General features: G+C 45.0%; 1 protein-coding gene across 1 annotated transcript in view; it reads right to left on the minus strand.

Moving 5' to 3' along the window:
* ELAPOR2 (endosome-lysosome associated apoptosis and autophagy regulator family member 2) overlaps positions 1-12503 on the minus strand; it is a 137692-nt gene that overhangs the window by 71277 nt on the left and 53912 nt on the right. The window contains exon 2 of the mRNA XM_039519652.1: positions 2124-2244. Within this exon, the coding sequence (XP_039375586.1) occupies positions 2124-2244 (121 nt within the window). The remainder of the gene's footprint in view (positions 1-2123; positions 2245-12503) is intronic.

A 12503-nucleotide genomic window follows, 5' to 3' on the forward strand; every position in this document is an offset into this window, starting at 1 on the left:
TTATGAGGAGAGGCTGAGGGAACTGGGCTTATTTAGTCTACAGAACAGAAGAGTGAAGGAAGATTTGATAGCAGCCTTCAACTACCTGAAGGGGGGTTCCAACGGGGATGGAGCTCAGCTGTTCTCAGTGGTGGCAGATGACAGGAAAAGGAGCAATAGTCTCAAGTTGCCGTGGGGGAGGTCTAGGTTAGATATTAGGAAAAACTATTTCACTAGGAGGGTGGTGAAGCACTGGAATGGGTTACCTAAGGAGGTGGTAGAATCTCCATCCTTTAGAGATTTTTAAGGTCAGGCTTGACAAAGCCCTGGCTGAGATGATTTAGTTGGGGTTGGTCCTGCTTTGAGCAGGGGATTGGACTAGATGACCTCCTGAGGTCTCTTCAAACCCTAATCTTCTATGATGAGGGGTCGTGGTAGATAATCAGTTGAACATGAGCTCCCAGTGTGACACTGTGGCCAAAAGAGCTAATGTGATCCTGGGGTGCATAAATAGGGGAATCTTGAGTAGGAGCAGAGTTTTTTACCTCTGTATTTGCCATTGGTGTGACCACTACTGGAATACTGTGTCCAGTTCTGGTGCCCACAATTCAGAAAGGGCATTGATAAATTGGAAAGCGGTCAGAGAAGAGCCAAGAGGATGATTAATGCACTAAAAAAAAACATGTCTTATAGTGATAGACTCAAGGAACTCAATCTAGTTTGCTTAAAGGAAAGGTAAAGGGGTGAATTATAGGCTGCAAGTATCTACATGGGGAACAAATATTTAATAATGGCTTGTCAGTCTAGCAGAGAAAGGTATAACATGACCCAATGGCTGGAAGTTGAAGCTAGACCTATTCAGACTGGAAATAAGGTGTACATTTTGACTGGTACTGGATTCCTAAGAAGAAAAACAAAGTGAACACCATTATAATTTCCACTTTTAGTATTTAAAAGGTTCTTATAGAAAATCCAGCTGTAGTTTCTCACAAAGGTATGAATTCCAGGTCTCTGCAAATACTTTAAGTCAGAGGAGTTTTGTAGCACAGAATTGGTAAGCAAATTGACTTACCTCCCCTCTATGTAGGTTACACTAACTTTGTAGAATGTGCAGAAAGACACAGCATAAGTTTCTCCTACTTACAGTAATTTTTGGACAGACCTTGGTAAAGAATAGCACTAGACCTGGTGAAGAGAGGGGTCATACCTATCTAAAAGCCATTGATTACTTTTCTAGATGTGTTGAAATTCTACTTACAAACTCATAGAAATGTAGGACTGGAAGGGACCTCAAGAGGTCATCTAGTCCAGTCCCCTGCACTCAGGCAGAACCAAGTAAACGTAGACCTTCCCTGACAGGTGTTTGTCTAACCTGTTCTTTAAAACTTCCAGTGATGGGGATTCCACAATCTCCCTTGGAAATCTATTCCAGAGCTTAACTATCCTTATCCTTAAAGGATGCGTGTCCAAGAGGTGCCAAATCTAAGAAGTCTTTAACCATCAGAATTCAGTCAGAAGTTTGTCGAAGTTAAACCAGGAGACCTACCACAGAGAAAACCAAATGAACACAAAAATTGGACAATACCAGCTGTTCTCACTGAACGGAGTGGCATCCTGAGATCCTGGAAAGCTGAGACTGACTGAAGTACTCAGTAGAGGAAAAACGGGAAAAACAAGTGGCATATCCAGCTGGAGATAATACAGTGGAGAAGAGTCCTAAATGTATTAAACAGGAGCCTGCACAGAGGCATGAGCTACAGAGCTGTGGTTGCCTAAGTGTTGCTGTGACAGACTCATATAATCTCTAGATCAACATAGAGGGGAACGTGTACCACATACTCACCTGTGGGTTACACATAGTAAAAGACAGTCCCTGTCCTACAGTCTAAATAAACAAGACAGGATGGGAACAAAAGCAGCGAGAGGGGAAATGACTTATTCAAGGTCACATAAGGGTCAGTGGGAGAGCTAGAAATAGCACCCATCTCCTGAATCCCAGTCCAGTGCACTATCCAATAGCCCACATTGCCTCTCTAACTGATAATTAACCCGTGTCAATGGTTTATGCCAGTGCAGTAACATTAAACCAGGGAAATAATATACATTACTAATAAAGATCTGTAAAATGAAAAGTGTCAACATACTGCATTCTTTTCCTTTCATAGGGTCAGGTAACCCAGAGCACTCCGCCGACGGATTTGGGACAGCCACCCTCCACCTGGATCCACTGCTATCGCATTCTGTGTATTCATAGTGGTAATCTGTCTGCAAATAATTACAAAGAGTCTCAGTTTCATCATAACATTTGCTCCTCCACTTAACCAGGATCGTTAATCAAGAATCCAATATTTTGCCATTTCTGTTATAATCTAAAACATATCATGCATCATTCCCAATACACTGTTCTCGTTTATTATTCCATAGTGCATGCACAAGTGTGCTAGGCTGTGTACGGAGCAAACAGAAAGATACTGGGGTGGGATTTTCAAAAGCACATAGGAGATTCAGGATCATAAGTCCCATTAAAATTGTGCTCCCGAGTCATTGAAAATCCCACCCACTTTCCTTTCCCCAAACAACTTAGAAGGAGATTTGCAAAGCACACAAGGGATATAAGAGTGAAAGTCAGTGACTTATGCTCTTAAATCCTTTAGGTATTTTTGAAAATCTTCCCTTTAAATTCTAATTGAGGCATGACCCCAAGGGCCAGATTTCCAAAAGTGCTCATTTCCCACCTAGGAACCCAAATAAGTGGCCATTCATTGCTGATCTTATTTAGTAATCTGACCATCAGTATCAAAATGGGAGAAGTTAGCTACGGAGCACTTTTGGAAATCTGGCCCTTAGACAGGTGCCTAAATGGGAGCTGAACTCTTTTGAAAATCAGGCCTCCGTTGTGGGTGCTGAGCGCTTGAAAATCTGACCCCGAGCCCTTTGAAAACCTGGCCCAATGAATTAAAGAATAGGGTCAGGAAAAATCAGGGTCACAGTAACAAGATCAGAGAATCACTCTGTTTTGGTGTGGGCACATCTTGTAGACCCATGTAAGTGACAGGTTTATTTTTAGTGGTTATTTCATTTTAACTCACATCTTGTGGACTATGATCAATGATAGTGACTCAGATTAATGATGGCATAGGAAAGGTACTTGCAGGAGGAATGGCACTCAGCTTCCATGAATTCCAGCCCACACCACCCACACTAGTCCATGCTGCCCTAAAGGTGATTCCTCCAGGCACATTGGCAGGGCATTGTGGGTAATTCTGCACCACTGCTTTCCATGATTCTCCACTGCACCGACTTTCCACTTGGTGCAGGAGAAAAGGGAAGGGATCGAGTGGCTTGTTGTGGCTCCCAGATTCTCAGGGCATAGAATCATAGAATATTAGGGTTGGAAGAGACCTCAGGAGGTCATCTAGTCCAATCCCTTGCTCAAAGCAGGACCAACATCAACTAAATCATCCCAGCCCAGGATTTGTCAAGCTGGGCCTTAAAAACCTTTAAGGATGGAGATCCGTCCTGGCACAGATGTAGATCAGATCAGTGCCCAGATGAACAATTATTTCACAAAGAAAAGAGTTGCAACTTTCCTTCCCAGTTACTTACAGAAAAACAAGCAGCACTGAGGTTTAATATCTCTGCTACTGTTACTGGGAATCTCCTGAAATCTTTGGACAATAATCCTATTCTATTTAACATTATTAAAGTTTTTAGTATTTTACACAAAGCTGAAAGTGACAGTCTGATTTGCTTTAGAATAAATATCTTTATGACTCAACTTGAGGTTTCAAACAAAACATCAACAATGAATTAGAAACTATGGATTCAGGAAAATATTTGTCTTCTAGATGATATAATAGAGAATAAGACACTATTATCTTCTGAGCTGCAAGAGACATACGTTTATTGCACTCTCAAGACTATGGAATATATTCAATGTCCATTTCTCTCTTCTCATATTATTTTCATGAAAATAGGCCAGTCCTTCCTCACCTCCTTATTGAAATCTTCCTGCAGAAGATATAAATAACTTAAAGGTAATGGATTGAAACCATCTCATGGCATATATCATGCATGGAAAATTCATTTACAGTCTGAATTAGATATCTGAGACTGGAATAAGAAATGGAAGAGGACATTTCAACCCTACAATTGTGTCTCACATCTTCAGATCTCATTTTTTCCTTCACATCAGATCAGCAAAATTATACAGAGCAGGTTTGGTGCTAGCCAACACATGTTGGTCTTGTAACATTTCTCCTAGTATAATTGAGTCTCATTGTCTGAATGGTAACCCACCTTTAGGCGGTGGCAAAAATATTTTCTCTATTACAGAAAATGAATTAAAAATCATAGAAAGGTGATTTTCAGTGCTCATTCTGAAGGCAGATGGGAAGTCACTGGTTGCCTGAGATCAATGGGCTAGCCCCTACCCCTCCTGAAGAGACCCCTGTGGAAGGGGATGGGGCAGATGCTTCATTAACTTTTCTGCAAAAGCTTTCTAGGACAGGTGGAGCCAATCCATTTCCCTAACCCTGACCTGCCCCACCACATGTGTGGTGAGCCAGACTTGTGGAGGACTTAAAAAGATCACCTCTAAGGATACAAAACTTAACTAGTTTCCTAAAGCATCCTCCCTCTCTAGAATCCGTCACAGAATTTATCAGTTTTCAAGTGAAAGACAACCCATTCTTGTATTTCAAAATTCATCTGAGTTCTTTCTGGCTCATACATTAATTAGCTCTAATAAAAAATCTGCAAGTAAAATTCTGCCCTCAAGAACATCTGTGCAGCCTTGTAGTCTCCTACATCGCTCCTCTTGTGTGCTCTAGAACTAGCTTTTCCAAGGGTATGTCTACACTACAAGTAAACTCGAGGAATGACAGGCTCCTGCTCCCAGAGTGGTCTGGTGGATACAGATTCCTCTGCTGCGTGGCTCTGTGGTCAGGACAGGGACCATTGCATGAGTCTACCCACACAGAACCTGCAAACCACCTCCCATACCGACCAGGGTGCCTGCTGCTGCACTGTGTGTGTGTGCTGCTGATCCTGCCCCCGTGTGTCCTGTGGCTGGTAAAGTGTGATTGTCCTCCCCAACCAACCCCCCTTCCCCCCCAACACAGTCTAGTCTAAAAAAAAACACAAATGAACAACAGTAATTAAAAGAATTATTTTTTATTATTTTATTAGTTACTGGGGGCTCTGTCCTCCGGCCTGCAGTCTGCAGAAACATGCACAGGTGCCGGGCGTGTCCGTGCTCTCTCTCATTTAGTCCAAGCGTTTGAGTTGTTGCCTTGTCTTCCTCATGCCACCACCTCTCCCCGTTCGCTGTGTGAGTGCTGAGAGAGAGTCTCCTCCCTCTCCTCTGGCTGGTCCGAACAATGAACACAGTCTAGTCTGTGTCTGTGAACAGAGCATGCACACACCTACTCCTTTATGGTATCTAAAAATAGAATAATTCCTGCATAGAAGATGGGGGCTAGTGTAGTAGATCCAGTGTTTTCAGAACCAGAGAGACAGCAGCTCCGTGTCAGATTAGATTAATGATGAATGAGAGCTGCATCATTTCAGTGGTGCTGCTGCAACAACCCCACCTGCTTCCCTCCTCCCCACTGATTTGTGTGCTGAAGTAATAAAGAATGCAGGAATAAGAAACAGTGACTTGTTACTGAAAAATGCAGCTGCTATGATTGTCCAGACAGGACATTAAGCAGTGTGGGGGGAAGAAAAAAAAACAGCATCCTGCTGACAGTCCAGGCAGTACAGAATCTTTTTGAAGGGCACCATCTACAGCAAGGCTGATGATGATGGCGATGGATATCAGTCAAGTACACATAGGGTGACATTTAAAAGAGTCAGAGACGATTTTTTTCCTTTTCCTTCAACCGCCACGACAAATGTGTTTGACCACAGGTAGGTATTGGGAGATCAGCCAATGCAAAATGCTTTCAGAGACTGCAGGAACTGGGAGGATACCTTGCCTCCTCTCCCCCCCCTCCCTCCATCCATGTCATTTGATGGCTTTCCTTTCCAGCTTGCTTTGTCACAGCGAGCGTGCTGACTCTCTGCGCGCGTCCTGTCTTTTTTTTTTTTTTTAAAAATAGGACCAGGCGTAACATTATATTTTTCTAAGCGCATGCTGCGTGAAAGCCAGCACAAAGCAGGGCCTATGCTGCCAGTATTATGGAGGCAATCTGCTCAGAAAACCTCAAAAGCGAGAGCTTCGTGAAGATCTCCCTGGATGATTTCTGTTCTATCCCCATATATAGAGACCTCTCCTTTATACATTACCAGATTTATGTTATATTAAGAATAAAAGTTTAAAGCATGCATCCCGCCTGTATCCTCTGTCTCTCTGGCTTTGGAGAAGACTTCCCGGTCACTCTATGCTGGTCCCCTCTTTTTCAGAGAGACATTGAACTCCTCTGCTGGAGAGCTCTGCATTGCTGCGGTGCTTCTAACTGTCCAGACAGGAAAAGAATTCAAATTTTTCGGGACTTTCCTGTGTGGCTGGTCAGAGCATCAAAAGCGGACTGCTGTGTCAGCGTCCGTCAACAGTGGGTGCACTGTGGGATAGCCAAGAAGCAAACAATAAAGGTGTTGAGAAATATCTTTTTTAAAGCTTGTTCTTGACATGACATAGATAGATAATAGAACTCACCCGTTATTACTATTTTAATGGATTCAACTTATTATTTATTATTTGTATAGTCATAGCACATAGGAGCCCCAGTCATGAACTAGGGCCCTGCTGCGCTAGGTGCTGTACAAACACAGAATAAAAGGACAGACCCTGCCCAAAGAGCTTACAATCTAATAAGTATGAGACAAGAGACAACAAATGGAGACTGACAACACAGGAGTACAAAGAAACAGTGAGACATATTGGTCAGCATTACAGACTATGATCTCTACACACAAGCAGACTAACCATTGCCAAGATGACAGATTCCAAGGCCAGAAGGAACCATTGGGATTATCTAATCTGACCTCCTGTATAACACAGGCCAGAGAACTTCCCCAAAATAATTCCTAGAGCAAAGGGGTTGGGTAGTTGTAGGGGCACCCCCTAGAATGGCATCCAGCTCATCATAGAAGCGGCATGTCTGGGGCTCTGCCCCGGAGTGGCCGTTTGCCTCTCTGTTTTTTTGGTAGGCTTGCCTGAACTCCTTAAGTTTCACGCGGCACTGCTGCAGGTCCCTGTTATAACTTCTGTCCTTCATGCCCTCTGAGATTTTTTCAAATATTCTGACATTTCATCTTTTGGAACGGAGTTCGGATAGCACAGATTCGTCTCCCCATACAGTGATCAGATCCAATACCTCCCCTACAGGCCATGCTGGAGCTCTTTTGCAGTTCTGGGACTGTATGGTCACCTCTGCTGATGAGCTCTGCATGGTCACCTGTGCTGATCAGCTCTCCACTCTGGGCAAACAGGAAATGAAATTCAAAAGTTCGCAGGACTTTTCCTGTCTACATGGCCAGTGCTGTCCAGAGCGGTCACAATGGAGCACTCTGGGATAGCTCCCTGAGGCCAATACCGTCAAATTGCATCCACACTACTCCAAATTCGACCCAGCAAGGTCGATTTCAGCGCTAATCCCCTCGTCGGGTAGGAGTACTGAAATCGATTTTAAGAGTCCTTTAAGTCGACAAAAATGGCTTCATCATGTGGTCAGGTGCAGGGTTAAATCGATCTAACGCTGCTAAATTCGTACTGTAGACCAGGGCTGAGGGATCAGCACTAGTCCAGGAGCAAGGCAGCCAGACTGTGGGTTCCCAGCTCCCAGGTGAGGGGCTAAACAGAGGATCTGCACTCAGAGAGTGAGCCTACAGCCCTAGCCAGGGGTAGTGCAGGCTCAAGAAGTTTAAAGACCACAGAGGGCCCAGTGAGCTGAGCTCCAAATTCAACAGACTGGGAAGCACCCAGCCAAACAGGGATCTCTATCGGGGCTCTACATGTATGTGCATGACAGTGATCCACTCTGTCCAAAAGTGCTATTGCACTAGTCTATGGATTTTTTTAGGCATAGTCCCCCACCTCCCTGACCTCATCTGTCCTTCCTGTGCAGTTTATAGATTGATATTACAGCATCTCACTTCAGCTATGTTTGCTTTTAAAGCCTCTCACACTTATAGTCTTTACATTTGGGAATGTGCCTATTTCTCTTTTACTCCATAGTCTGACACCTTGTTACTTTTCTGGGATTTACCTCCAGGATGTGAACCGGTCCCTCCTCCAGTTCAGCTGTCATTTCCATCCTGTCTTTTTATTGCACAAAAGGTGGCACATCTGGCTTGAATTTCAGATATTAAGATGGTGTTTCAGTATGAAAATTTCTCCCAGTATCTACTGAAAACCCACTATAGGGTTACAAAAAAAAATTCTAAATGGAAGACTGATTCTGGTTGGTTTCTTGGAAAAGCACCAATGTATAAGGTCTACAGCATTAAATTTCAAATGACAGATTAATAGCAACTGGGGTGGTGCAGCCAAAAATAGGCTTATTCACTCCACACTGTTCATTTATTTCACTCTACACTGAATTTTACCTTGTTCTCGACTGAGAGTTAGCTAAGTCATATCTGTATATTATAAGACAACATACTTAAGGATGTTATAAGAATCTCTCTGACAATCATACACCTTCTTTGATGGACACTATGTACTGGCAAAAAGAAACCCCTTGTGTGCAATCTGTGATGCCAGTGGTGCTAGTTCATAGCACTAATGGGGAATAAAACACTGCCCTGTGGATATGTGGGGGAGTATCTCAGAGCAGCAGAGAACAGAGCATCATGGCACAATTTGTACAGCAGGCTCAGTTCTGAAATCTAGAGCTCAACGTCCACACTGGATAAAATACTCCCGTCCATGAGTTTTAATAGTATGATGTCCTGAAACTTACTTGGGTGAGAGCAAAGAATTAAAACAGAAGGCTCAGTTCGCTGAGAGTCAGCTCCAGCATCTTCTGCTGCACACCCTGGTGGAGGAATGTCGGCATGGACGATAGCGTGATAGGGCGTGCCTCTCCAGCATGCCCCCACGTGGCCTGTCATGGCCCTGCACGCACACTGCACTCAGTGCCCCTTGGGTCTTTTCAGACAATTATCCAGACCAGATTAGTTCAACCTCTCCTTGCAGGTCTGGTTTAGTCACTCATTCTGGAGAGGGTAACTCACTTACTTAGCTGCTCTGTGCCCATGTAAGAGTCCTGGTCAGTTTCTTTCTCTGATCACAAGGTTCCACCCCTTCTCCAAGGGCTGGGTTGTACGTCAGACAATCCCTCTGTCCCTCTCCTTAAGACAGGAGCCTCCTTGCACTCTTCCTGGGAGCAGCAGTTGTAATTTGGGCCAGATGTAGAGCCTCAAGCAGCTTCTCCCCCAGCCGGCCCTTTTCCCAATCAGTCCTTCCACCCTCAGGCAGGAGAGGTTCAGAAGGCAGACCCTCCCCTATAGCAGTCCTGCTGCTGTCTAACCCGGCTAACTCAGGGCTCTGCAGGAGCCTTCTTACTCCCTGTAGCAGCTACAGGCATCTGCCCTGCTGTGAAGGAGGAAGCCAGCATTTATGCTGGGCCCTTCTCTCACCTCATTCCTTATGGGCTGGGTGAGAGGGAGCCCTACCCCTACCCTCTCTGCAATTCTCCAAGTCCTAAAGATATAGTAACAAGATTCCTTCTAAATGCTACTTCTTCCTAGGACCCCTTTCCTCTCTCCCCATATCTCCTCAGACTTTGTGTATCAGACCACCCCAGTCTCTTAAAGAGCCACACCATATGATGGGGAGGACTAACCAGTAGGCAGTACTGCCCTTAAGAGGCAGACTACCCTGTCACAGCTCGTCAATGTGGCACAAGGCAACCATAATCCCTGCTGCACTGGGAGGCCCACAACTAGATAGTGCCACCCAACAAGTGGTTTGTCCAGGGAGCGGGGCTTGGCCAGCAGACTCAGAGGGTGCACTGATTCGGCACGCCCCCTGTACAGTCTGTCAAATGGGCTCCTGTGTTCTCGTGTCTACAAATGGCTGGCTTGGGCCTGGTCTACACTGGTCAGGGTGTCGATGTAAAATACGCAAATTCAGCTACGGGAATAGCGTAGCTGAAGTCGCTGTATCTTATTTCGACTTACCTCCCGTCCTCACAGAGCAGGATCGATGGCCACGGCTCCCCCCATCGACTCTGCTACCTCCGCTCGCCCTGGTGGAGTTCCGGAGTCGACAGGCGCGCTTTCGGGGATCAATCGCTACCCGCCGATCCAGCGGGCAGTCTGGACGTACCTTTGGTGGAACCCCCAGGGAGGGCAGTGGTGAGACTATCAGATCATAAGAATGGCCATGTTGGGTCAGCCCAATGGGCCAGCTAGCCCAGTGTCGTGTATTCGGATAGCAGCCGGTGCCAGATGCTGCAGAGGGAATGAACAGAACAGGGCAAGTTCCTGAGTGACCCATCCCCTGTTGTCCAGTCCCAATTTCTGGCAGTCAGAGATTTAGGGACACCCAGAGCATGGAGTTACATCCCTGACCATCTTGGTAATAGGCACTGACGGGCCTATCCTTCATGAACTTCTCTAATTCATTTCTTGAACCCAGTTATACTTTTGGCCTTCACAGCATCCCCTGGCAGCGAGTGCTACAGGTTAACCACCTGTTGTGTGAAGAAATACTTCCTGATGTTTCTTTTAAACCTGCTGCCTATTAGTTTCATTGGGTGACCCCTGGTTTGTGGGTTATGGGAAGGGGTAAATAACACTTCCTTATTCACTTTCTCCACACCATTCATGATCTTATAGACATCTCTCATATCCCCCCACAGTCGTCCCTTTTCCAAGCTGAACAGCCCCAGTCTTTTTAATCTCTCCTCACATGAAAGCTGTTCCATACCCCTAATCATTTGTATTGACAGTCTCTGTACCTTTTTCAAGTCTAATATACCTTTTTTTTTAGATCAGGGGACCAGAACTGCATGGAGTATTCAAGGTGTGGGCATCCAGCTGGGATATAGCCAGGATCCTGCTCCCATTTAACAATATAAAGAGGGCTGGAAGGTCACGACCCCTTGACACCACTAGGGGTCATGACTCTCAAATTGAGAAACCTTGATCTAGACAGACAGGGTGAATCAAGTTCAGAAGCCATAAATGTTACCAAATCTATAAGGATTTATAGTGAAAAGAGCCTCTATACTCTATTCTCAGCAGGCTGCTTTGCTCATCTTACCTTCTGACCACATAGGGCAAGGAGACAAAGTAAACTTCCATCTTACCTGCCACACTGTTATTGTAACACAATTCACCCCAAGAATGCTTTCTCTTCCTTCCCCTTGCAGAGTGCATGAATTTGTGTTACCTGTTTCAGAAATACTCTTGCTGATCTTAATCCAATTAAGTGCACCCTATGCTATTAAAAGATACAGTTGGCCAAAAGGGGCATCCATAATCTTTAGAGACCCATGAGCTATCTATATTTACATGTGAAACAGGGATTAGCTGTGCATTAAAAAAGCCTCTTTGAGGAAAGAACAAAGTCAGAAGGGATTAGTAGAGATTATGACCTAGTCAAACACTCTAGTGATCCCTCCAGACTGAAAGGGAGAAAACACTTTCACTCCCTTTGTGCACAAGGATGTGATATCCCAAAGGATCACAGAAATCAGAGAAGGGGAAAAGATGCATTGAGTCACCCCAGTCTGCCTACCAGGTTAGGATTGTTCCCTACAATGTACTGTGTAGCGCTCTGTGCAGTCTAGTTTTAATGCGTCCAAGGATGAGGCTTCCAACATTTCCCAACAGGAGACTATTTCACCTGTTACTTGGGGCTTGTCTACATGGAGAGTTAGCACAAAGCAAGCTGGGTGTGAATCTACAGCGAGCAAACCCTCCATACACTAAAACCGGCCATGTGGACCCACCGGAGGTTCTGTAGCACGTTTTGACATACTGTACTCCCATTTCAAACTACAGAACTTCTAATGCGTGGCAGCAGGGTCCATACTGCCAGTTAGTGTGCGGCAGGCTGGTGCGCTGCAGATTCACACATGCCTTGCTGTGGACAAACTCCCCATGTGGACAAGCCCTTATAGGTCTTATATGTTTTTCCTGGTATTCAGGGCCTGGAAGGGGAGATGCAGATACTCAGTTCCTCTCAGGATCCAGCCTTCAGCCTATGTTCTTCTTCCCTTAATTTCATCCCATTACTCCTAATTATAGCCTCTTGTGCAGTAAATATTTCCTCTTCTCTTTGTGTTTACACTCTCCATTGTTTGTGAACGAGCAGCATGTCCACCTTTAGCCACTAGTCAGCAGCAGCGTACTGATTTAGGGCCTGATCCTGGAGCTGTTTCTCACGTGGCGTAGTTCTTGGGCACACAAATACAATCATTGAAGTCAATGGGGTTACTTAGATGAGTAAGTTCTATTCAGTTGAAGGCTGAGCTGTGCCCTTGGTAATTTCTGTCTCTCCCCCATGTCAGTCTCTCCATCCCCTTCTGCTGCGCTTCTCTGAGCTGGCTCCAGTTTGTTTAAGG

Source organism: Mauremys reevesii, linkage group 1 (genome assembly GCF_016161935.1).
Source record: "Mauremys reevesii isolate NIE-2019 linkage group 1, ASM1616193v1, whole genome shotgun sequence".
In the NCBI taxonomy this organism is placed as follows: Eukaryota; Metazoa; Chordata; order Testudines; family Geoemydidae; genus Mauremys; species Mauremys reevesii.